The sequence below is a fragment of the Tiliqua scincoides genome, chromosome 11, assembly GCF_035046505.1.
Source record: "Tiliqua scincoides isolate rTilSci1 chromosome 11, rTilSci1.hap2, whole genome shotgun sequence".
Classification (NCBI taxonomy): domain Eukaryota; kingdom Metazoa; phylum Chordata; class Lepidosauria; order Squamata; family Scincidae; genus Tiliqua; species Tiliqua scincoides.
Genome location: NC_089831.1, coordinates 25903630 through 25929173, shown reverse-complemented (window position 1 = coordinate 25929173; position 25544 = coordinate 25903630). Strand labels below are relative to the sequence as shown.

At 50.0% G+C, this 25544-nt stretch overlaps 2 protein-coding genes across 4 annotated transcripts in view; one reads left to right on the top strand and one right to left on the bottom strand.

Moving 5' to 3' along the window:
• The window catches only part of ZW10 (zw10 kinetochore protein), a 15680-nt gene extending 4492 nt beyond the window's left edge, over positions 1-11188 (top strand). Inside the window, exons 7-17 of one of the 3 annotated variants that reach the window (XR_010794982.1) lie at positions 93-284; positions 1161-1324; positions 2484-2666; positions 3452-3669; positions 4133-4204; positions 4830-4987; positions 5187-5317; positions 5610-5741; positions 7121-7323; positions 7702-7924; positions 10088-11188. Coding sequence is in view for 1 of the 3 variants with exons in the window: in XM_066639634.1 (XP_066495731.1) it covers positions 93-284; positions 1161-1324; positions 2484-2666; positions 3452-3669; positions 4133-4204; positions 4830-4987; positions 5187-5317; positions 5610-5741; positions 7121-7323; positions 7702-7822 (1574 nt within the window). In the remaining 2 variants the exon portion in view is untranslated. Of the gene's footprint in view, positions 1-92; positions 285-1160; positions 1325-2483; positions 2667-3451; positions 3670-4132; positions 4205-4829; positions 4988-5186; positions 5318-5609; positions 5742-7120; positions 7324-7701; positions 9717-10087 lie in introns of those variants that run through there. The other 2 variants (XR_010794981.1, XM_066639634.1) reach the window with 2 other exon arrangements.
• On the bottom strand, positions 10963-25544 carry TMPRSS5 (transmembrane serine protease 5). Its single transcript, XM_066639169.1, has 11 exons — positions 25448-25544; positions 20139-20214; positions 17957-18082; positions 17587-17700; positions 16987-17030; positions 15665-15827; positions 14651-14823; positions 13117-13188; positions 11901-12037; positions 11437-11580; positions 10963-11094 (listed from the first exon to the last, which is right to left on the bottom strand). The coding sequence occupies exons 1-11, from the start codon at positions 25542-25544 to the stop codon at positions 10963-10965; spliced, it is 1278 nt and encodes a 425-aa protein (XP_066495266.1).

Genomic DNA, 25544 nt, shown 5'->3' with positions numbered 1-25544 from the left:
TTTGGTGAATTCACAGTAGAGCCTGCCCACAAATGCTGTTGATCTGCCTCCTGTCGGCCCTCTTTAAAGCCCTCCTCCCTTTCTCGTGGCAGGACAGCTACTGCTGCAGAATATCCTCAAGCCTCTGATTTCTCACCCGTCGTTGCGACCCTTGCTGGAGGAACAGCCAGACACCATCATACTGCGGTTTGAATCAGTGGACTCGGACCTGGACCACCCGTCCCCCTTGGAGGTGTTTGTGAAGATCAAGCTGGTGCTTGAGGTTCTCCACAAGTATCAGTTAGGTAAGGAGCTTCACGCCGTTTGAGAGGTGATGTGCCTGGTGTTAGGTGGGTGGATGGGAGGGAAAATGTTCACATGAGAGTGGCTTTTGCATATAGGCAAAGAAGACACAATATTGTTGCTGTTTCAGTTTTCAGAATAGTTATATATAGCTTGGGGGAAAAAAGTTCTCCAGGGGGCTGACATTAATCTTGTGTGGATACTTACCACTGAGGGATTATGTTTCCCTTTTACAGAACGCTATAGGCATCAAGCTTATAGCGTGAGGTGCAGGCAAGCAGCCTGAATGCTTGAAGAGACTAGATCAGGGGTCTCTGAACTTTTTGGCTGAAGGGCTGCATCAAATATCTGGCACGGTGTTGAGGGCCGGGAAAAAAAAATTAATATAAAATTTAAATAAATACATTACAGATGGAACTTAGATGAATGAATAAATGAATGAATGGGGTCAAATGTCCAGGATTTCTCCACACACCAACACAGCCCAACTTAAATTGACCCCCGTTCCCCCACCCCACAAGCACAACTCCAGTTGTGTTTGGTCAACTGGGCCAGAGGCTCTCAGGGGATCAGAGGCTGGCTGCGGGCCAGATAGAGGCTCTCTGCAGGCTGCATCTAGCCCCTGGGCCAGGGTTTGGAGACCCCTGGACTAGATCATATGTTAACAGTAAGCCATTTTGGGTCTCTGCCGATGCTGTGTTTTCATTATTTGGTGAAGGTTTTAAACAGATTTGCAGTGCAGTCATGTGCCCGTCTATTTGGAAGCAAGTTCCATTGTGTTCAAGTATTATTTCAAGCTGGCTTGATGCAGAGGTGGGGGGTAAATACCAAACGTACGTTTGTGTCCTTAATCCTGGCTTCCTTCGCTTTGACCCCAGATGTTCCTCTGGATCAGTTCATGGAGGGAGAGAAGAACTCCGGGCCCGTCTTGGCAGAGATGTTGGGTGATGTGATCTGGAAGGAGATGTCTGACTGTCTCATTCATGACTGCCTGGTGCATTCGATCCCCAACAACAGCAGCAAACTAGGGCAGTATAGCGAGGTGGGTCTGCTTTGGAATTGGGGGAACAGGAAGGGCTGGGGAGGGGGGGAAGTAAGAAGGCTACCCAAGCAACTGGGAGTTCTTTCCTTGCTTTCAGTATTTGTTACTGAATTGAATTGTTACTGCAAAGATTGCCTTAGCAGACCAAGGGCACAATCCTAACCCCTTAAGTCAGTGCTTTCCAGCACTGACATAAGGGCAGTGCAGCTCTGAGGTAAGGGAACAAAATTCCCTTATTTGAGCAGGCCTCTGTAAGTGACAGCCAACTGCAGGATGCAGCACATTTTCCATTGGCACGGCTATGCCAGTGCTGGAAAGTACTGACATAAGGGGTTAGGATTGGGCCCCAAGGTGAACATGGTCTTGCAGAGTAGCAGCCCTTCCCTTGTGAGTGTCTTTCCTTGTTCTGAGTTTACTTTAGTTTCCAAAGTTGTAGCTTGCTGAGTTGCTATTACTGAGTGACTGGTGCCCGACAGAGACCAGCACATTGCAGGAGTTGCTGCTGAATGGAGCGTTTCATAATTTAGTTTGGATTCCAAGCCGAAGGCTTGACTCGTACACACCTAGAAGCAGTTTGGAGCCCCTCAGTTTATGGTTGGCCTGCCCATCAACTAGCCACCTGTTTGGTGGACAACCATTGTTGAATATTCTATGAAGGCAGCAGGCTGTTGATCCTTGAAAAATTGGCAGGCTGCCTGCTTGGCTCACATGCTGTAAAAACTGGCTCCTGTTGCTATGTTTTTACTGTGATTTCATTCCCATTTTCTTTTGATTTGGCAATTATGGACTCATTGCAAGTGTTCCAGGACAAAAGCCAAAGAGAAAAGCAGTACAGAGGCTCATTTGTATTTCTGGAACCCCACCCAGCCCTGCCACGTGTTCTAGTCAACCTGTACGGTTTTTGGAAAGTTGCATCTGTTGTCTCACAACAGCTGGTACAAAAGTTGTGTTTGCAATTAGCCTTGATGATTACACTTATTGCTTGATGATTGCATTTATCTTTTTAACATACTGATGCGGTTAGTGCTTTAGAAATACCCAACCATTGTTTCACAGGGCAGTTGTCCCAAAACGTTTGTAGCCTGATCAGGTTCCAGCTCCCCACATTAGTAGCACTCATCTGGCTGACATACTCCCTCCCTGGCCCTCCTTCTTCTAGGTTATTAAAGCTACAGAGGACTTTGAAAAGGCCTTGAAGGGGATGCAGTTCCTGAAGGAGGATTCCACTGACTTGCTGACATATGCCCGCAACGTGAATGCCCACTTTGCCAACAAAAAGTGCCAGGATGTGATCGTGGCAGCCAGGAACCTGATGACCTCGGAGATGCACGACACTGTGAAGGTACCTAAGCAATGGAACTCTTGGCGTTTTGCATGATTCTGTATGTTGTCATTGTTCTCCATTAGCACTATGTTGGGTGTTTTTTCTTTGGAATAACTGGGGTATCGATGAGACGAGATTGTGGGCCGTGGTGCTCCGTGCCAGAAATAAAAGGCTGATTCTGGGAAATGCAAGACTGCTGGATAGAGAAAAGGACACCAGTTGTGTAATTTGCATATTGTTTTAGTTTGTTGGAAGGGGCCTGAATGGTGGCAACATTAACCACACCTGGGTTTCCTTCTCTACCTGCCTTGATATTCAGATGACCTCACCTTCTTTTCCAAGTTATGTTTCCATCCTCTTCCTCTTCAATGGCACTCAGAGCCACTTAAGAACCTGAAAGCAGCCCTGGTGTCTGGACTACAGTCCACTATTCTGCCTTCCATGGTAGCCAGTCAGATGCCTGCAGGACTCCCAAGCAGCAGGATCTGTGCAACAGCTCTGTTCTGCTGTCGCTCCGCATCAGTTCATGACATGCAGAGGTAGAGTGCCCCTGAGTGTTGATGCTCTATTTAGCCATCTATTTAGCCCCTGAATGTGGCTGCTGATAGCTGTTATGGGCTCTCCTCCAACCATTGATACCCACTTGACTCTAATCAAGCCACCAAGTTGGGAGTTCCTAAATTGCCTGTTCCTCTCCAAGGCTCAGCTGTGTTTGCTGCACCTTCAGAATCTCTCCAGCCTGTTTCAGTTTGCCTGGAGCCTTTTGGCTTCCACACACCTTACCTAACCCTTTTCCTTCTCAGGTCACCCCAGATTCCTCCGTGATTCTGCCCAAACTGCCCAATCTCGGAGCAGGTGACCAGTTGGTCCTCCCCAACCAGGTAATCAATCTGGGGCACGAGACCCGGCTCAGCCAGCACACCTTCTCATTTCCGGCCTGCCACATCAGTTTATCTGTGCAGAAGTTGATGGCCCTCGCTTATCAGACGCTGCAGGAAGCCTTGGCCAGCACAGATCAGTGGTGAGTTTGGCAGGGGGCATCCAGGTGAGAACACCTGGTGAATCATTTGATCCAAGCTGGAGGAGGCTGGAGTGTTCCTTTGCAGAGTGGTAAGGCAGAAAGCAAACCAGAAAGCTTAGAGGGCTGCTGACATGGCATCTCTGGGTTCAGGAGGGTCTCCTCGGATAGACTGCTGCCTGACATCATTGGCTGCTGGGTCCATCTGAAATTCTTTCAGGAATTGGATTCTTCTGGTAGATGAGAGTGTTGGCATTCTCATACTCAGTCCCTGAGCTGGTGACTATTCCAGAGAGAAGTGCTGATGTACTTCCCAAGGCCAGGGGATGTTTGGGAAGAGGCAGGGTCTCTGTGCCAGGCTGCAAAGCTCTCTGGAGGTCTTAACTAACAGAGTAATGTGTCTAACTAACTTAGACACAGGTCTTAACCAACTAATGTGTCTTTGCTTTCCCCCTTTTGTCCCCAGCTGCCTACAGCTCTTCTACTCGGTGCGGAACATCTTCCTCCTGTTCTATGATGTAGTGCCGATGTATCACAAGTGAGTGGCGGGTCTTGCTGGTGGGAACCATGATGGGGGAGAGTCTGAGAGCAGTTCTGTGCTGGGGAATGACAGCAAGAGAGGGCTGTGGCCTGGGCAGCCTGCTTGCGGCCTCTTGGAAGAAGCATCAGGTTGGATGCGTTTGGGGCTTGATGGCCTCTTGGCCTGGCCCCTCGGCCAGACTTTCATTACTTTCTTAGACACGTTGAGCGCTTTAACCCTCTCTTGCCTTTCGGATGGTATAACTCAGTCCCTTTGGACTAAATGTGAACTGCTTGCAGCAATGTTAGAACCCCACATCCAAAGGCTCTTGTGTGGTGCTGAAAGTTGCTGGCTCAGTTGTTGTTGTTTCTATAAACACAAATTGATAGCTGAGGCCAGACTTGGACTTGTTGGCTTCTTTCCTCTGTACTGCACCTGCACCAGCCAGGCTTTCCTTGCCCAGGGTCTCCATCAACATTTTTGCAGATCCCTTCTAGGTGTAAAGAGAGCAGAATTCCTGCTGCAGGAACCTGAAGGCTTTATTTCCTGTAAACTGTTTTGGTGCAGTAGGAAATGCAGGAAATGTTTTGTAGCCTGCTGTGTGCTTAGAAACAGCTGCTCTTGTCTTCCTCTTCCTGGTCAGAGAGAACCTTCAGAAGCTCCCCCAGCTGGCCGCTGTCCACCACAACAACTGCATGTACATTGCCCACCACCTCTTGACTCTGGGCCACCAGTTCCGGGGCCGCCTGAGTGATGGGACCGTCACCTTCGTAGACTTGGTGCCCGGCTTCAGAAGGCTTGGTGAGTCCGCAGCCAGCTTGCTTTTGCATCTGATTAATTGGGGGGAGGGATCGCCCTTGGGACCCTGGGAAACATGCATGCTTTTGTGGGCCATATGCAGTGTCCCAGGAAGTACACCTTGGGTAGATCAGAAGCCTGCATTGTAGTGTTATAGCTGCTGCACCCCTAAGGCAACCATGCTGGCCCCTCTGTTCCTCAGGGACGGAGTGTTTCCTGGCCCAGATGCGAGTCCAGAAGGGAGAGCTTCTAGAAAGACTCTCAAGTGCGAGGAATTTCTCTAGCGTGGATGATGAAGACAACTATTCCGCTGCCAACAGAGCTGTGCGGCAGGTTAGTGGGGCAGAACTGGGCTACTGAGTCCTTTAACAGGACTGGGTGTTAATTGAGCATCTGGTCCCAAACTGAAAGGTGGCCATGATTGTGCACAAATCCGACGGTGTGCCTCAGCAGCAGTTGCTGGGGTGGGGGGAGCAGGAGGGGGGAGGCGGCTTGTGAGGTTCCCGTCTGATTGTCCACTGTGTATAACACGGCACTGCAAGAGGGGCCCTTCTGCCTTGGTGATCCCGCAGTGTGACACAGTGGCTTGTGGCTCTTGGAGTAAAGCAGCCCTGCTCCCTTCCAGGTCCTGCACCAGCTGAAGCGGCTTGGCACAGTCTGGCAGGATGTCCTCCCAGTGAACATCTACTGCAGGGCCATGGGGACGCTGCTGAACACAGCCCTCGGGGAGATGGTGGCCAGAATCACCGCCTTGGAGGTGAGGACTGTGGCGCCTCTGTGCAACTGGGCTTTTCCTCCCAGTCCAGCGTCTTCTCTAGGCAGCCATGGCCCGTCCTTTGCCAGCTCTGCCCCTCTGGTTGTCAGAGGGCGAGAACAGTTCTCCTCATTAGGAGCGCAGAGCCTCTCCTGACCTGTGGTGACTGCTGTTCTAGTTTCTGTAACGCCAGATGTGTTTTTCTTTTGTGGTGGTGTAAGAGGGCTGTGACTTCTTGTGGACGTTCCCCTCCCCCCCAAAAAGCCGTGTCTCTCCACCTGTTCTTAATGTTTCTGTCCAATGGGCCTGCATTTCCCAGCCTGCCTGCATAAATCTCACCTTGCAAGGGTGCCTGATTTATTTGGTAGATTTATGCCTGCCTTTCTGCCATTTAACTCTTGAAAGCGACTCACAGATACATTTTAGCCTCAGCAGGAACAAGCTTCCTTGTGTAGCCTTTAGTTTAGACTCACGGTCTCCAAACTGCTGCCACCCAGGCATGGTGCGGCAGTGGTGAAGGCTTTCCGTTCCACTCCGCAGTCTCCATTCTCTGTGCCCCCTCTTCACACAGCCTCATTCTGAGCAGCCGCTTCTGCCTGTCGTCCTAGAAGGTTCTGCGCCCCAATTTCTCAGGGGAAGTAGCTGCCCTGCTTGAGGCTTTGTGAAGAGTGGGTGTGAAGAGGCTGTGGCATGGAACAGAAAGCTTTCCCCACTGCCGTGCCACATCCAGACGGATATTCCTGGTGGACCAGGGTTCGGAGGCCCCTGGTTTAGACCATAGAACAAATCACGGGGCATTCCACCCTTTGCTTGATGGTATGCCCTGACTTGATGGCGACTAGAATTCCCGCAGGACAAGGCTTGAGGGACTCCCCCCTTCTGTAGCAACAACTGTGGCTGTCCAAACCTCAGCGGTGGGTCAGAAAGCAGGCCCTCTCTGGAAGCACATCCCCACACCAATCCTGAGCAGATACTGGTGTCTGGATCAGAAGGTCAGAGCTCTTCCTGTGTCGTGGCTGACTTGACAATAGTTGGATTGACCTATGCGCTGTAGGTCAGTAAGGCGAGTGACCCCTTTCTGCTGAGGGTGCAGCTTCTAGACTTGGTGATGCTGAACCTGCTGGTCACCCTGCGAAACAGCAGCAGCAGTTGGGGGTGTTTGTGATGTTGCTTGGCAAAATGTTCCAAATTCAAGCAGACAGCTCTTAAAAAGAATTGATGGCTGTGCCCTCACCTGGCTGGCAGCAGCTTGCTTGAGTGATTGAGGAAGCCTCTGGTGGGCGAGGAAGTGGAGCTCCTTTCCAGCTCCTCTTCCAGAGTGCAGAGCAGTCTGTAGACCATCTGTTAAGTCATCAACAGCCCTCTTTTCCACCCTGTTGCAGGATATCTCTGCCGAGAACGCAGATCGGCTGCATGCACTCTGCCAGACAATGCTGGAGGAAGGGCCCCAGGTCTTCGTGCCATTGCCGGAAGAAAAGGAGAACAGACACTTCCAAGAGGAGGTGCCGGTCTATGTGCCGAAGTGGCTGATGTTTAAGGAGCTCATGCTGGTGCTGCAGGCCAGTCTGCAAGAAATAGTGGACCGGTGGGTGTTCCTCACAGGCCCTCCCTCCCTCCCTCCCTCCCTCCCTAGTTGTCTGGCGTGGGCTGCCCGGGATTGCATGCTGGTATCTTGGATGGGGAACTGACACCAGTGAAGCAAGATGTGATACACGTAGGTGTCTTGTGTGCTCCTTCCTTAGAAACTCACATGTTGACTATCAAACCACCATCCTTTGCTTGTTCTGCATCTTTTGCCCTGCTTCTGAGACCCAGGTTATATCTTTGGAGAGGGGTGGAAGAAGCAAAGGGACAGAAACTGGGGACTGTCGCGGTATGCAAGGGCTAGGAAGCACCGAGGGGATATTTCATCCCTTAAGCATGAGACTGTTTCATGACACCTTTGCCCTTTTCTCTTTCCAAGGTGGGCGGACGGCAAGGGTCCCCTTGCGGCCGAATTCTCCCCAAGCGAGGTGAAGAACCTGATCCGGGCCTTGTTTCAGAACACGGAGCGGAGGGCAGCAGCTCTGGCAAAAATCAAGTAGCTTTAGCATCTCATCTGCACCCAAAAATGTCTTCCTGGGGATGGTGTCTTCAGCGCAGGCTGTGGCCCTGCTCGTCTGGTTTCTCCTGCCCCTCCTTGTAAAGTACGTTCTGGCTCTGTGTGCAGGGATTTTCCTGGGGGCTGCGCCCAGAAGATCAAGGGGGCATCGGCCAACACGCTGACCAAGTCAGTGAAGCAATGGTGGGTTGCCCCTTGACACTGTGTGGTCCCGCTGCACCTACTGCCCAGACATCAGGGAATGACTAACTTGTTGAACTCCCGGCAGACACCTGCAATTCTTGCCGACGCCTCTCCTTTTTCTGCTTGGGGCGTTTGGCGAACCTGTTTGGGTCTGGTAGAACCTTTAGCAGATGAGCCACTGTGCTATCTCTGAGTGGGGGTATGGGGTGTGTGTGTGAAGACATTCAGGGAGGAGAGTGGTTTGTGAGTCCTCAGCAGATGGCATCTATGCAGCTTCTTTTGGGGGAGGTGCCTCCTGCATACCTTCCCTTGTCTCTTTCTTGCAAATGGCTTCTAAAGCACACAAGACTTGAAAAATCTCTGGCCTCTTTGAGGTCCTTAAGTGCCAAAATCTCCTAGTTTACCAGCTGCTGCCTTTAGCAGGCCTGAGGAGGAGGGGCAGAGGGGCTTCTGCCCCCTCCCCTTCTCTCAGTGCCCTTCTCAACTGCAGCATTGTCTTTTTTTGACTTGTGTCGTCTGTCTGAACAGACTGCTCCTAATCCGTTCTCAGCTTTTCCTCTTCAGGTTAGTCTAAAACAGAGGTGGGGGAGAATACATAATGCCCCCCTCCTTTCTTAAGATTATTTATTTTTTAGCATTTAAAAGTAAACCACAGAGGGTTAAAGTCAGTTGCTACACAGACTGTGTTGGTTGAAAGTATGAACCTTCAAAGGGAAAAAAAAATGTATATTGGATTAGAATTTATTTTGTATTCTGTTGCAAGAAGCTCACGTTGTACTAAGCTGTCATACTGTAGCCCTTCTGTTCTAAAAATTTCATTCTGTGCAGGTAATTTTTGAATATGCATACAATAGAGCTTTAACCAGAATGGCACAAAGAGCCTCCATGCCTTTAACCTGAAACGTGACTGACTTAAACTGGCTTCTACAAACCAGAAAAGTTTCTTCAGGATTCCCTACAAAGGGGACTTTGCCCTTGTCCTGTCCCAAAAAGATTTCCCTTTTCTTTGCTCACAATGATAGAGAACTATCAGCACAGAGCACCAGGCACCTTGGCCTGTTAGGTCAGCAATGTTCAAGCAGTGCGCTGTGGCACCTTGGTGTGCCACGAAAGGTCCGCAGGTGAGCTGTGTGAGTTTGGAGCACAGTGGTTGAAAATTGCTGAGACACACTTCTAGGTTCTGCAGCTCTATTTCTAGGGCAACTGTCTGAAATAACAAATTGTCCCTCTTCCTCCTCTGGCACTACGAGCACAGAAAGAACAGACAATTTGTGACTACAGACAGTTGCCCCATGAACAGAGCCACAGAATGTAGAAGAGTCCCCTGGAAGCAGGAAGTGGCATCCCCAGAGGTGAAGACCACAGAAGTCAGTATGCTGTGGTAAGAAAAACATTGAAAGTAGCTGTGTTCATAATTGTGGGGATTTGGCTTCCATGGATGAGGCCAAATCATCCATGTATGAAGTGTTCAGAACAGCCAGAACGTTCAGCTGCCCATCTGCACCGTGAGGTGGTTTTTTTTTTTAAGGTTTTGTTGTTTAATCCTCATCCTCTGAGAACAATTTATTAGTTCCACCATACAAAGATTCTCAGACATAAACCTAATGAATCTATCAAATTGCCACCTTAGTAAAGTACCTGCAGTAATAATAATGAATCACTGCTGCTGTTAGTAGTAGGTGTGTGTGTGAGAGAGAGAGCACATGCCTGTTCTTCTTCCATTAAGAAGTATTGACTCCCTTTCTGGGAGGGCAAAATACTACTGAGAGTGTCATGGCACTTAGAAACAGAGCCTGCCATAATTGTGACTGGCTTCTGCAGAAATCGTGAATATTGGTTCCAGCAGGATTTTAGCCTCCACTGCTTTGCATTTGCAAGGTAGGTGCTGTGGTTTAATGCCCTGCTCAGTCTTGTAGCCCTGTGGGCTTTTTTGCTGGGCTCTTACAAAGTTTGTGGGTTCCAGACCTATGATCGTTGGTACCCGTCCAGGGAAAACATGCCCACCACAAGAGGTGAAGTGTTCAGCTTCCCATGACTCGTGTTCTCCTCTTGTGTTGTGTTTCAGATTTGCTGAGCACTTCCTCGTTCCTTGATGCCCTCGAATCTGGCTCGGTCTGTCCAATCCCATTCACTCCCTTTGCCCCTATTGAGTACTTGAGTGACTTCAGGTTGTTTGGCCTGTGCTGCAAATATTTATCCTTTTCTTAAGGATGGTCGTCTTAATCTGCCCTGTCCCCAAAAGCTGGCAGAAGGAAGCAGTCATTAAAACAAGGGCAAATAAAACATGAATAGCTTTATATATCACTGGATATTTTTATTCTCTCAAACTATTTAACCTTCTCATAGCAGCTTAAACTCTGCTGCTTTTCAGCCAGTCCAAACATTGTCTTGGGAAACGCCAAGATGAGTCTTCATGGGACGGGAGTTGGTTTCTGCAGAACACAGTATTTGGGGGAAGGCAAATCTATTTAGAGGTACTCTCCAACATTTCCCAGGAATGGTATACAGTGAAAGAATAAATACAGTGATATTCAATGCTAAACTACATTCAGTCCAGTGAAACAGGCACCCATTGAGCTGTAGCCTGGACTGGGTGGGATGTGAGAAAGCAAACGGTGCAGAGGAGACTTCTCTGTGCATCCATCTAGGCCAGGCTCTCCTGTGTTGATTGTTGACAATTGCAGGGCATGGCAGTTGACTTCTGCAAGCAGGAGATACATCTGTTCTTCTGGAATCTTACTGAGGTCGCTAGTTGCTCTGGAAGGCAGCAAAATAGTTTTCCAGCAGTTGCTGCCAAACGCCATGTGTCTTCCTGCTGGCAAACTAGTGGCCCTCCATTGTCACCCTGGGCACCCCATTTCTGAAACTTAAAAGTCACTAAGTTTGTGCCTGTCTAGTTGAAGTAGCTTGAAATTCTTGTCCCTGCTGCCAAGTGTGTGGTTATGGTAAGGCAGCAGTCGATATCACGGAGTAGCGGTTAAATATTTGGACATTGCTACTCAGCCCTGACGCGTCCTGGGAGACCTGGGGCCAGTCACTCCTGTCTACGATGCATGAATGATACCCTGAGCTCTTTGGAGAAGAGCAGAATTTTAAGAATGGGAGAGTCATTCTGAAAGGTGGAAGTGTTGGCTCTTTTCCTTGCTGGGACATTCTTGTGAATAAAATGGCTTTGTGAAGGTGCCTTTGCCAGGCCAGATGACTAGTTCAGTGTCCTCCGAAAACTCCAGTAAGGAGAAAAGCATTTTCCAGTGTTGCCATTTTTTGGTCTTGCCACATGAGGGCACTTTAAGGCCACCTTTTGTGGATACAGAAGGGAGCAAAACTCACCTTTCCACAGATTTTCCACATGGTTGTGTGAATTGGATCCAGCTATCTCACAAGTAGTCCTGTGCCCACCCAGGACCTGCTCACCTCCATGACTTGATAGATCCAGTCCAGGAACTCTGCCACCTTGATATAAATGCTAGGTTGCCCGGGCTCTGCACATCTGCACCCAATCCCTGCCAAACGCCATGTGTCTTCCTGCTGGCAAACTAGTGGCCCTCCATTGTCACCCTGTAAACACAAGGAGATGATCACAGGTGAATGGTCGCTTGCTCTCCAGCAACCTCACAGTTGGGCTCTTGCATAGCTTATCTGGATTGTGGGCAAGGCTGAGCCCTCTCAAGGGGCAATATTGTTCTCTGTCTCAGCATCAGTGGTCAGAAGTTCCAAGTCAGGAACTTGACAGTGATCAAAAGAATTGGCTTTATTTTTTGAAATGTCCATTTCAACGGAGGCACAAGAGAGCGTGGCTGATTTGACAAGGCTTTAGTTCTCAGTCATTTGAACTGAAACACCCGCCTCCAACAAAGTCATGGCTCCCCAGATGTTACCTGGCAAGCTTTGATGCTCCCATCCAGGTAACTGAAGCACAGCATCCGAGGGGTGAGTTCACCTGTGTATCGACACGAACTGTTGCACGTTTGGGTGCTGATCAAGGTCACCGGCATCTTGGCACTGTGAGCTTGGGCTGAGAACAAGCAACAACATCTTGTTGTAGTGGGAATGTGCAAGATCCCTTGAGGAGGTAGGGTGTGGTGTCAACAGTGGTCCCTTGCTCTGGCAGGCAAGCATGGGGTTAGCACCAGGGCCTTGGATTGCAGTGAGGGGGCTGCACAGCCGAAGCCTCTTGAGGCAAGAGGGCCCTCAGGGATAAAAGCAGCACCTGATGAAGAGAGAATTTGGTGGGTAGTAGAAGGAAGAAAGTTTGAGGAAGGAAGGAGACTGAACTGATGGATTAATGGACTGAGGAACTAATGGCCAATGGACTACTGGAACTGCTGTAGGACAGAGAGGTGAAAGGACTTTGGAGACTGAGATTGGTGAGTGGCTGCCACGCCCAAGACCTACTGAGGACCAGGGTGCTGCTGGCAGTAGATGGGAGGAAGGAGAACCTCTGCAGGTTGTATAGGCGAGCTACCCTGGTAGTGGGGTCCAGCAGGGCAGAAATAGGGCCATTGTTGGGGAAAGAAGCTTAAAGTGGGCATAATTCTCTAAGTGAAACTTGGACCGGGAATCTGGCAGAACACATTCTTTGACAATGTTTTAATGGATCTCCAGAAAATACCTTTTCCCCTGAGTCAGGTTTAAGGTGATTCTGCCTTTCTTTGTGCTACGTGACTTAGGGCCCAGTCCTATCAAACTTTCCAGTGCCAATGCAGCCATACCAGTGGGGGTGTGCTGCATCCTATGGTGGAGGGAAAATCTTAGAGGCCTCCTCAAAGTAAGGGAATTTTGTTCCCTTACCTCAGGGTTGCAATGTGGCTGTATCAGCCCTGGAAAGTGGGAGCCCTGAGTTCATTATGAGAAGCACAGAGCTGGTGCAGCTGCATCGCTTGCAAGTGGGGAATCCCCACTGGCCTCCTTATCTGTGTGATACACTAAGATTAAAATTGAACCTGTCAATTTGTGAAGGAGGTATCGAAGGTCATGAATATCGTGAAAGAGAGCCCTGGGTGGCCTGTGCCATGAGCAGCAGCCCTTGACCTGTTCTCACAAGCTGATGACTCTGCCCTTGCCTCCCCAGCAGTCGCCTATGGGTTTTCTGACCTGAGATCCAGCATGTGTTGCGGTGAGGGGTGTCCTGGTGGTATTGAGGCAGACAGATGGCCTGGACAGTATCTAAGACAGAGAGAGAGAAAATCACCCAACCTGTGGCTGCTGGCCTGCTTCAAGGAAGAGCTGAACTGGGTTGAAAATACAAGTGGAATGGTTGTCCTCGGTCAGACCTCTCTTGCCTGTGCTGTCCACTCAGACTGGCCAGCTGCTTCTCTGGGTCTGAGGCACAGCCCTGTTATCCGAGGTCCCTTGAACTGAGAAGCCAAGCTCCAGTGTTGGCATCCTTTAGCCTCGGAAGACTATGGTATCGCGCTCTGAATGGTGGTTCTGGAACAGAGTGCGCGAAGCCTGGGTAAAGTAGGTACGGAGGATAGGCTGTTACCCATGCAGCAAATCCCCCCTCTCCACGTCGCTGATATGGTCCAATGGAAAGGCAGAAGCCAATATGGTTGGTTCCAGCGGCGTCACAGGAGTTGCCAGAACGTGACTGTGTTCAGCCATGAACTGCCTCAGGGACTCCAGCTCTGGATTTTGCCTTGAGGTTGACTCCTGAAGCCTTTTCCAGAACTGGATGTAGCCACAAGACAGTGGAGGTTTGGGATCAGAGTTTTCCTTCTCTCAGATGAGCTGCCTTCCCAGGCTGACGAGTCCCATCTACCCAGTGGCTGTTTAGTTGCCTCTTACGACAAGTACAGCCAAACCGAGGGTCTATTCTTATCCCCAGCCCCCGGGGAAAGCTAAGGCCCCTCCTATGTAGTGCAGGGGCTCCATCTGAGTCTCCCTTAGCTTTCTGCTCAGGCCACAGTCATGGCAGAAAGTGATACGGGCATCCCCCTTATCCATGGATCCCATACCTGCAGTTTTACTTACCTGTGGTTCTCCATCCCACCCCACCCCCGCATACTGATTACTTATCTGTCTTTGCACCGCTCTTCATCTGCAGAGGAGGAGCACAAGAAGCAGTTAGCCAGAATGCTAACAGGAGGCAGGAAGCTTTCTACCTCCTGTTAGCACTCCGGCTGCCTCCCTCTTCTAGCGTTCCCCCTGACTGCTCGTGTTCCTCCTCTAGTGTTCTGCAACAGGAAGGGCTGTGCACAAATAGTGCTGCAAAGGAAGAGACATGAGAACCAACGCTTGACCTCTCAGTAAATATAATGTTCACTTTTATCCATGGTTTCTGTAGCTTTAGGGGAAGCGGGAATGTTCCTCCCACGGATACATGGGGACTCCTGTACTTTGACAAGCAAGGCATCTAAGCACATCTACATAGTGGGGATGCTCTAAAATAAGAGTCTGTTTTCTTTAGCAGTATATTTGCATTGCGCGTATGACCGCAGCATCCCTTCCTTGGGAGAGTCTAACTGAAGACTTGCTGGAGTCCAGGGTGCCTCATCTCTTCTTCCATTTGCCATAGCTGGCCGAACCCCTTACTACTCAGACTGGCTTAGCTTTGTGAAGCTGTCACGGTGAGCACCTCTGGTTTGTAAGAGGGCATCTCAGTGTTGGGTGTAAAGACAACACTCACCGGAGAAGTTCAGGGGCTCCTTTAGTTTGAGCACCGCAATGTCATGGTCATGACTCCTGCCGTTGTAGTCGGGGTGGGGAAGCACCTTCTCCACGCTGGCTCCCACCTGCTCCTTGACCCCGGTCTGGACCTCAAGTCCCGGCAATGCCACCCAGTTGGAAAGCTGCAGAAGCCTGGTACTGAACACACAACCTGGCTCACATCTGCTCTGTTTTACTAGGCCATTCACTTCCAAATGAACTTGACCATGACCAGCCCCGGAAGGCAGCCAGGCTAGTCACTCAAGTCAGATTCACAAGCAGAGACCATCTGCTCTGAGCAGCCACAGTTCACTTGCTGGACCGGGGAGGTGAAGTTAATGAGCATCTGCTCCCCCACCCACCACCTCTCCCCTTTAGATGCCACCAATTTGTTACCACAAAGCTCCTGGCTTTGATTTTCCCAGCAGCGCATGGGCTTCCCTCATTGTCTTTGCAAGGGGCAATGTCATCCAGTGATATGTTTTATTTTGTAACTTTAATGTGGTAGACAAATTGTGTAAAAAAAACAAAACTGGCATTCAAACTGGCAAAGGTCCTACTGCCACAGTAACTCCACCTATTTTGCCTGGCATGGAAGACCCAAGAAGTTGACAGCACTCCCAGTTTGTGTTCTCCTTCCAGGCTCCTGGAGAGTCCCTTCCCCACTGGGCTCCCCCAATGCTGGATCTGTCAAAAAAAAGACACCAACAACGGTACCCTGGGCAATAGCCTGGTTGCCTCTGTGCCTTTTCCAGATCAGCTGGCATCAAACCACCATTTTCCAAACTGGATTCCCTCAGGAAGGGCCAAAGGCCTCCAGATGCCCTGCTGCTTGTCCCCATAGCTGCCAGCTGCCTTTTGGCTGTTACGGCACATACTAACGGACTGTTTGCTTGTTGTTTTCAAAAGGCACTTTTATTGGCAGTAAAGCCAAGTCTTGGAACCAGGAGCCCCACCTTTGGTGTCCCTGAGGCCCAGATTGAGGCACACTCACCTGTGCACGCAGTGGGCAGCTGTCACAATCCATTCTTGTGACAGCAGAGAGCCTGTGCACACATGCTTGGCGTCGAGAGAGAGGCTGACCTGCCATGGCCAGTGCGCCAGAGACTTATCCTTTCCCTCCATAACCTGTGGGGCCTTGGCATGGGTGCCACACTCTGTAAAGAAGACGGGAGGAAACAGAAGGGTTTTCCTTTTGCAGAGGAATCCTTAGGGAGCAGTTGGCTCTGTCAGATCTCCGCAGGCCCTGAACAGTCCTAGGCCCAGAAGAGAGGCCCTGGGGCTCCTGTGTGCTCCTCACATGCGCAATGCCTGAGCTGCGGAGCTCTTGAAATGCCCTGCAAACCAACCATTGAGGGTGCTTGGGCAGCCATAAGAACATAGGAACAGCCCCACTGGATCAGGCCATAGGCCCATCTAGTCCAGCTTCCTGTATCTCACAGTGGCCCACCAAATGCCCCAGGGAGCACACCAGATAACAAGAGACCTCATCCTGGTGCCCTCCCTTGCATCTGGCATTCTGACATAACCCATTTCTAAAATCAGGAGGTTGCACATACACATCACGGCTTGTAACCCGTAATGTATTTTTCCTCCAGAAACTTGTCCAATCCCCTTTTAAAGGCGTCCAGGCCAGACACCAGCACCACATCCTGTGGCAAGGAGTTCCACAGACCAACCACACGCTGAGTAAAGAAATATTTTCTCTTGTCTGTTCTAACTCTCCCAACACTCAATTTGAGTGGATGTCCCCTGGTTCTGGTGTTATGTGAGAGTGTAAAGAGCATATCTCTGTCCACTCTGTCCATCCCCTGCATAATTTTGTATGTCTCAATCATGTCCCCCCTCAGGCGTCTCTTTTCTAGGCTGAAGAGGTGCAGTGGAACCCTGCCTTTCTCTGAGAAGATTTCCAAAACCCAGTAGTGTAACTATTGGGGGTGGTGGTGGTAAGTATTGCAGTTGCTGCAACAAGCCAGCAACTTGTAACGGCGTGTAACGGCCCCTCATGATCAGAGCCCAGCAGTCACTGCCCAGAATGGCTCCAACTGTGAGTGGGAGGGGCCACCCCCATGGCAAGTTATGGCACCTGCAATACTTATCACCCCCCTGTAGCTACGCTGCTGTCCAAGCCATGGCAAAGTCACAGCCAAGGAGGTTCTGCAAAGAAGCAAGTCCGGGTATAATTGCTTTGCAGGAGATGTTGTTTTTGGAAAGCAACAAAGGAGGCCAAATGGCAGCATCGGATTAGGCCCCTGGCAGAGATGTGGGGAGAAGCACAGGCTGCTGGGGAAGGGCAGATCCCAGCCAAGTACTTACCCAAACACTTCAGGGCAACAATTCGACCCAAAGGGCATCTCTTCCTAAACAAAACAAACTTCTTTCAGATTGCAATGGAAGTGCCATTCCTTCTCACTCTCTTCTTGGAATGGCTGTTGCTTTGACTCTTTCTATTCTCAAAGATTTTCCCTGGCCTTTCTGGGCTTTCTTGTCTTGAAAAAGTCAGCACAAACTGGAGGTGAGATAGATGTACCTTTCAGCCCAGCCTACCTCACAGGGCTGTTCTGAGGATTAAAGAGGGGCAAAAGTGAGAGGATCGTGTATTCCACCCTGAGGAAGGATAGTAGTGAAAGATGGCTGAATGGGCTGTGAACTTACCAGTTGCATTGTGTTTTTTTTTTTCATGTACAGCACCTAATGCAATGTAGAAGGTGTTACCCCCATAAAACAATGGCAGTGATGGTTGTCCCAAACCAGCTTCAACATTTTTGTCCCTCTCTTGGGCAAAATGTGTCTTGTGTCAGTTTTATGCCAAACAGTTCTGCTCTTACAAAGACTTGGTGGTCTAATTTTCCTTAAAGGCACTGGTAGGGAAAAGAAGCCAGAGCTAACAGAAGGAATACATCTTTAAAACCCCACCTGATTTGCCACATGGCCTCAATGCTTCCCTTCCAGTCAGGCAAAACATGAGCAAACTCTTGAGTGCCATCCAGCTTCACGTCCGTCAGGTTCACGCCCTTATGGTGGGTGAGGCTGTGAGAGTGACATGCACAATGCTTAGGAGGGCTTCACTCACTAGGCATGCTGCCCTCACAAACCTGGGGCATTGCTTCTGCCAAGTCTAGCCCATTCGCATTGTCCTGTTCACAGGGCTGGCCAATTGGACCCCACGCTGGTCCCAGGTCGCCCAGTGAGCTTCATGACTGAGCAGGGATTTGAACCCAGGTCTTCTTGGTGTTGGGCCAAGAAATTCCCCCCTGCTTCTGGCACTGGGAAGGGATGGACTTACCGAATGTGGCCCAGTTGCCTGCAGATCCACATTCCTAAAGAGACATCCCAACTCTCGTGACAAACTGGTAGCCAGCTTGGCCAGCCCTCTAGCCGTACTTCCAGTAAGAAGTTGCCTCTGTGTATCCTGAAAGACACTAAAAACCTTTGGATTATTAAAACCAACATCCTCACCTTGCAGGGTCTGCTTTGCTTTTTACTGAACAGGGTCAAAGGGACTTTGTTTAACCACCTCTTCTGATTGTCTTGAAAAAGCCCGCAAGGTGGTGGGCAAAGAAGTGCCTTGATTCTTGCCTCTTTTACAATTCCTTCTCTTCCTTCCCGGGTCTTGGTGAAAGCAAATGCAAAACTGAGTCAGACCACGGCCCACCGAGCTCAGTGTTGCAGGCTGGCATCTTTCACAACACTGACTGGAGGTTCTGCTCGAGACCAAACTGCACAGTCTTCTGCATGCAAACCAGATACTCCATCACTGAGCTAAAGCTCTGCAAAGAACCAGAAGCCTTTGAGAAAAGGACAGTTTGCAAGATTCCCAACCTTGCTTGCCACTGGTCTGTTCAGAAGCTGCTCCTTGGTCCTCCTCTGCCACTCTGCACTTTGTTAAAATGGCCTCTGCATCCTGGAGGGGGGGAGATTCTTGCAGGGGAAGGGGCTTCAGCAGGTGTTTCACTACGAGAAAAATAGCAATCATATTTGCTATTTTGGGGCCCGATCATATATCTGAGTGCCTCCTGGCCTAACCCAGATGCCCACAACAACCCAATTGCCCTGCAGTAGCCCACATGCCCCGTCCACTCATTGTGGGTGAGTACAGAGGCTGGAGTATGCAGCAAGTGTGTCTTTTGTGTGTGTGAATGCGAATCCACTCTTCCCACCCAATCCATACTATGTACAGCGCCATTGTAAGGCAGGGCTGGAAGCTCCAGTGGGGGGGGCGCATACTCACCTCCACACCAGACTGCAAGAGATGTTCCAATCAGCACCCCAAATGTCCCAAGGAGCCAGAGGCCCCTCTGTGCAGTGCAGGCATTTGCAAGAGAAGATTTTGTAGGCACTTGACATACAAGGAGAGAGAATGTGGTTCTGTTAGTAGTCTGAGGTTAACATCCTGAAAAATCCTGGCTCTAATGTTGGAAGAAGATGGAATCGGGAAAAAGTCAGGGGAAGGGAAAGAAAAGCCCAACGGTTTGTGTGAGCCCCTCGCTCAAGGGTCCAATTCTTTGCCCTTCCCATTCCATGAAACCCACAATGAGTTGCTCACCTGTGAGCTGCTGATGCCTCTCTTCTTTGTTTGGCCTCTCCAGGCCAGCCTTGTGACTTTCAGCACCATCCACGTGTGAGTGAAAGTCCACCAAGAATTGGGAAGGTGCTCCAAGACTCTGGCAGGAAAAGAAATAAGAATCCATCACATCTCTCTCTCCCTCCTATGCAGAATGCCGGAGGCAGACAAGAAACATGATTATGTCTTGCGGGCGGAGAAACAATACCAAGAGAGACATTTCGCCCAAGGCCCCTCAGAAATCCTGTCTGATCAGGTGCAGGCTGCTACCCACCCGATCTTCCAACAACAGCAAGCCTCTTCAAAATTGTGAGTACTGTTTGCGCTGCCATGAATGCCGCCCTCTCCAATATTTCAGGGACATGCTGGAGTGATCCTCTCCTTATTCCAACAATCACTTCACAACCAATCTTTGTCCCTCTACCGTCGCACATTGTCGAAGGCTCCTCTGTCCCTGGCTGCGCAACAGAGTCATTTTATTCCACAATAGTTTGACTTCCACTGATTTAATAGCTAGGAGGGCGATGGTTCCATTTCCTAGAAAAGCAGAACTGTCCTACAACGTGCTATCAGGAATTAGCAACACCTCGGCAGCTGCAGTATACAAGATGGCAGTTGCGCTCTGTGTGGTTCCTTAGTGCAGTCATGAGAATTTGCATGTACTTGTGTGCTAAAGGCAAAATGCATCTCTCACCATCTCCACCCACCAAAATTTAACAGCTTTTTAGGTTGTCCTTTAACCCTCAAACCTGCCGTCCTGACACCTGTGGGTGCTTGCTAGCGGCCCAACATGTCCTGGATCTCAGAGATTTTGTTCCGGTGACCGAAACAGAGGAAGCAAAGGCAGCCTGTCCCTTACCATTGTGGGATCTACTGATAGAGGAGGAATGGTATCTCCGCTCACCAGTCCAGGAGGCAGGCAATGGCTGGTGGCTGGAAGGGGCCACCCTCGTTAAATAGCCCACTGGCTCCATACACACCTACGAGCCCCACAGGACAGTGAATGGAACAGTTGTTTGTCTTGGTGAGGTCAGGGGAGGCTGTTTGCTTGCGCTCTGTCCCTTCACACACACACCCTGCTGCTGGGAAGCTTGGAAGAGGGAGGCATGTATCTCATTGCTTAGCAACCCCATCTCCCTCTCCCATCACTCCAAAAGATGCCACACGTGCCAGGGGGCTGCTTTCCTGTGGGTGTTTGGACAAGAAGGCTGAGTAATATTCACTGCTGATGAAAAGCTGTTGAAAGTCTGAGCTGGACAAGCCTCCTCCTCTCCAGCTCAAGTCAAAGTATGGTGGGGAAGCACTAATAATCAAAGGAAATAATCCCCAACTCCTTCTCTCTCTTTCTCTCTAAAGGTCAAAGAAACTAATCAAAGTGTCAGCCCCCTCCTCCCCATACATGGCTCCTTTGTCTGCAGCAGGGGTGTCCAAACATTTTGGCAGGAGGGCCACATCATCTCTCTGACACTGTGTCGGGGGCCGGGGAAAAAAAGCAATTAATTAACAATTTACAATTTGAATAAATTTACATAAATGAATATATTAGAGTTGGAACTTGTGTGAATGAATGAAGATCTTGCAGTAGCTCAAGGCCTATAAAAGGCCTTGCACAAAGCAAGGCCAGCCTTTCCTTCATTGCCATTGCTGCATCACTGACATGAACAGCAAGTGGTGGAGGGAGCCCTTGTCCCACAGCTCAAGTGAGAGGTCGAACAGTCTTTCTCTTTCTGCGAGCCCAGCACGGGCTCCAGCAAGTCTTTGGAGGGCCAGAGGCTCATTGGAGACTGGGGGCTCCCTGAGGGCCTGATTGAAAGGTCCTGAGGGCCGCATGTGGCCCCCGGGCTGGGGTTTGGGCACCCCTGGTCTGCAGGATGCTTGGCAGAGAGATGTACCTGGTTTCATGCAACTAGCAGCAACACTGAGATGGCAAAATGACCGACTCACTTGGACAGGAGTTGCATTGCAACACCCATGTGCATTATTCTTTTCCCTAATAGGGGTTGCGTGACTCTAATGGCTGCAGGAAAAACAGAAACACACAACTTTGCATAGCCACTGCATTTCCATGCTGAGAAGAGCTGCACCGGTTAAACTTCTTCCTGCATCAACTCCAGGCAAGTATCTGTAAGTTCAGTGACATCGAACAGTGTAAAATGCAGACCATTTGAGCTCTATAGCAAACTTGTATTCCCACACTCATCCCCACATATGAACACGTGACACAAAGATTATACAGCCTACAAGTTCTGTGACACGGAGCTGTGACATTTCATAGTCCACATTCAAGACAGAGCCCTTTGTGGCTTTCCTAACAGGACAAAGAAAGGGCCCCTTTGTGCCGGGATGATGTGCTCTTGTCCTCGTAAAGGGCACCAGTAACGATGCTGTTCTGCTGTGCACCTGGCCTCCAGCTTATTAGAAAGAGAAGCTCAACATGGCCTTCTGAGCCCCAACTGGGGAAAATGAGGCATGCCAAACTGTGCCCACTCCAGGCATATAGCTGGACCTTGTCATTCCCCCCTCCTGTTATCCTCAGACACTCAACTCATCCACACCCAGCTTTGCAGCATTCAAAAAATCCTTCCAGACTAGACCTGGACTTCACAGAAGAAAGAAAATAGAAAATGAAAGCAGAAAGCACTCTCTGAACATAGTGATGAGATCCAAACTCTTTAGGGCTTTAACTGAATTGAGCCTGGAAACAAATTGTAGCCAGTGCAATGCACGCAAAAAGGGTGATGTGATTATTATTATTATTACTATTATTCTTATTCAGTGCCATCTATGCGCATGGCAGTTCACCAAAGACACCCACAGGTCTGCTTCCCTAAGGCTTGCAATCTTTTAAACTTGGAGACAAAATCTCCACCCCCAAAACATGACAGGGAGCTAACAATGGCTCTATGAACAACACCAGCATTGTATTTTTACTATGTCATGGGAAAGAAGAAACCATGATATATCAATATGCAGCAAACTATTGCAAATAATGAAACGCTGCCGAAGCAGGCCACTAGATAGACTGAGCTCTGCAAAGCTCCAAGGAGTCTACTCCTCCTGCCACAAGGCCCTTCAACACAGTCAAGGGATCTTCCCCCAAAGTACCAGCAAAATCCCCTGCCATGAGATTTTATTCCTTGCTCTCATTTAAAGTAGCCAGCAGAAGGCACTATGGAGCTGCAGCTGGCAGTGTCAGCTGGCAGAAAATGGAGAGATGCCATGCTGGAGAGTAAAGCGTGGCTTGCATAATTTTGGGCAGAGAGGGCACACGTCTCTTGGACGGAGCTTTCAACTGAAGGTGTACTCGGGAAGTGAATTTGGAATCAGGACAAGGAATTCATGTTCTTCTGGATAAGCTACACTGGACGCCTCTCCGACAGGAGGAGAAATTACAGGATAAACGTCTTATAAATAAAAATAAGTAAATTTAATTACTCCGGGGAGCAGTGGCATAGCTAGAGGGAGTGCAAAGCATGAAGTTTTGCAGGAAGCCTCACCGCAGCGTGCAAGTGGCCCCTCCCCTTTGGAGACATTCCAGGTGGTGGGAGCAAAACAGAGGCATACACCTGGTTCCGAAGGAAAGACGGAGAGGCCGCTGGCATGCTGTGGCGAGGCTCCCTGCAAAACTTCATGCTTTGCACCCCCTCTAGCTACACCATTGCTAGGGAGGCAGCTCAACCCCCTTAAAATATTTTCCACGATGACTTCAGCTGCTCTACTCACATGGCAGAAAAAGGAGTGAAGCGTCCTGGACGACAGCCAATTAGTTGTCCAACAATCACAGCAGATCAATGTTGGCGTTTGAATTAAATCACTGAAACGCCTGCAGGAAGCTTGGAATAAAAAAGACCCCCTTCCGTGTTTTCACAGGATGCATGCAACATTCTCTGGGTTTCTGGGCTTCCTAAATTGGCATTTATTGAGCCATGTGCTGCAGCTTCATGTTCCACAAAGGAATTCCCTTCCAACTCTTCAAAGAACTAATGATGTGGGGGACCTCGTTGCACATTGAAGAATGCACAGTGGGACACTGACCTGTGATCTGATGGAAGCAATGCTTAGAATGTTCCCAAATAGTCTTCATGGGCAAGAGTGACCAACAAACAGGTCAGGGATGTACAGTCAATTGCAATCCCTGCCAAGGGGCAAAGTCTGTCTGAGAGAAGCCCCTGAGTACAGGCAGACTTGGCTGAGGCCTGCAGCAGTCACCAAGGTAGTGCCAAGAAGGACCACATGCTCCTGAAACAGGAGCCTTATTGGGGGTTAAAAAGGAATGAGGGAATGACAGGCCAGCAGGCAGGCAAGACATTGAATGGACCCCAGTGCAGTCCAAGATCCAGTGGGCATGATGACCCTGTGACTAAGGGAAGAGGAGTCACCTGCATATCAGTGGCATAGCTAGAGGGGGTGCAAAGCACTAAGTTTTGCGGGGAACCTCACCGCAGTGTGCAAGTGATCCCTCCCTCTCTCCTTCAGAGCCATTCCAGGCAGGGGGAGTAAGATGGAGGTGTACGCCTGGCTCCAAAGGGGAGGGGCCGCTTGCATGCCACGGTGAGACTCCCTTTAAAACTTTGTGTTTACACCCCCTCTAACTATCCTGCAGAGCCAGGATCTGGCTGGCTCAGAACTTCATAATACAGGCTCCTCTCTTCTGCCTTCCAAATGCTTTTCTCTCTTCCCCTCGTTCACACCAAGTCTTTGGAGTAAAGGAGGCCAGCAACGGAGCTTCTTTAAGGCAGCAGGTGGTCTCTCCAGAAGAGCTCCATCTCGCCGAAGGATGGCACTCGACTGATTGTGCAGAGTTTGGCCTCCAGGTTGTGACACATTTGAAGGCATCTCAGGAAAAGTGGAAGAAGAGCCTGTGGTGATGAGTCGTGTAGCCACAAGGCCCTTCTCTCTCTCCTCCCCCCCCATCTCAGGCAGTGGGGGGCTCGCCTGCATCGGGTCAGAGCTCTTCTCTGCACCGTCAGCGTGGCATGACGTTAGTCCCCATTATCCCATTATCTACTCTGGCAGAAAACGCCTACTCATAGACAACAACAGAAGTGTGAACCCGCTCTGTTTTTACCCTCTTATTTCCCCAAACAGCATTCACAGGGAAGAGGCTCTCGTGGTGATTGTAAGCTCAAGTTGCCCCTCTCTGAAAAAGGTGGGGGGGGGAGTGCCAAAGTTGCCCAGGTGCTTCCAAACAGCTCCATAACCCAGAAGGCTTGCCCCTTGCTGGGCCTGCCCACACCCCCAAGCAAAATGAAAGCCTCTCCAGATTCACGCCAGCGCCCTTTTGCCTCATTTGCGGTGGAGCTCTGAGCCCAGGGCACAATTAACACATTACTGTGGCAGAGACATCGCAAGGAGGTTTTTTTGAAAAAGAAAAAAAATCCAATTAATGTCAAGTCGTGAAAAAGCGGCTGCAGGCAGTTCAAATAAACACTGCATAGGAGTCGGCTCTGAGGCTGAAGAGTCCCCAGATAGTTTTGCCTCTGTGACAAATAAGGAACCCCCCCCCCCCCAAGCAGGTCTACCCTGGCTGCAGCAGGGAAGAGACTGATAAGGTGCTGGGAGAGGCCCTGCCCCAGGGCTGACTGGAAGTCCCTGCCACTTGACGCTCCCTCTCCCAGATTGGTCTCCAGCAACAGTGACTTTTCATGGGAGTGGAAGCAGTCCAGTGTCCTTATTTTCTCCTCCCCTGCGCATCCTTTTTTCCTCTTTGCTTTATGTGGATTGGATGGCAGGGCTGGTGGCAGGGCCGATGACGCCATTTGTAGCCTCTGCAGGGTGGCTTGGAAAATCATAGGTACTTCCAGGACAGCGTTTGCCACTCTTGAAAATCCTCTGCACTCCTCCTACTGTGAGAAAAGCAGGGTTCTGCAACCTGTATGAACTCAGCCCGTGTGCACCACATCTCTTATTTGGTTTGACTCCTGTTCATGGGGGGGGGGGAGAGAGAGCAGGAGTTCCACAAGGCACTCAGACCATACCCTCTGAGGACCTTGAGAAGGTGGTGTGGGAGAACTGCTGAACTTGGACAAGGGAGAGCTGGGTGGCCTTGCCCCATCTCTAGTCTCCTACCAGCATCACAGCATTGCTGAAAGGAGAAACAGGGATGGAGAAGAGCCATGTGGCTGCCTGAGTTCCTTGGAGGAAGGGTTCTTCTTATTTCAGTAGCATCTCCTCTTGCTTCTGCAGGCATCTCCCACCCGTTTACAAGTGTACTTTGAGAGTCAGGATGGCTTGAAAGGGGCTGCTGCTGCTGCTGCTGCTGCTGCTGCTTCTTCTTCTTCATCATCATCATCATCATCATCATCATCAT

Excerpts from the sequence above, each read along its gene's own strand:
- TMPRSS5 (XM_066639169.1), bottom strand. The coding sequence starts at position 25,544 with ATGATGATGATGATGATGATGATGATGATGAAGAAGAAGAAGCAGCAG. Across the intron at positions 20,215-25,447 it reads AAGCCATCCTGACTCTCAAA|GTGTGTATGGAGCCAGTGGG; the intron begins GTACACTTGTAA and ends TGGGGCTCGTAG. Across the intron at positions 11,581-11,900 it reads GGAGCATCAAAGCTTGCCAG|GGTGACAATGGAGGGCCACT; the intron begins GTAACATCTGGG and ends TTGTGTTTACAG.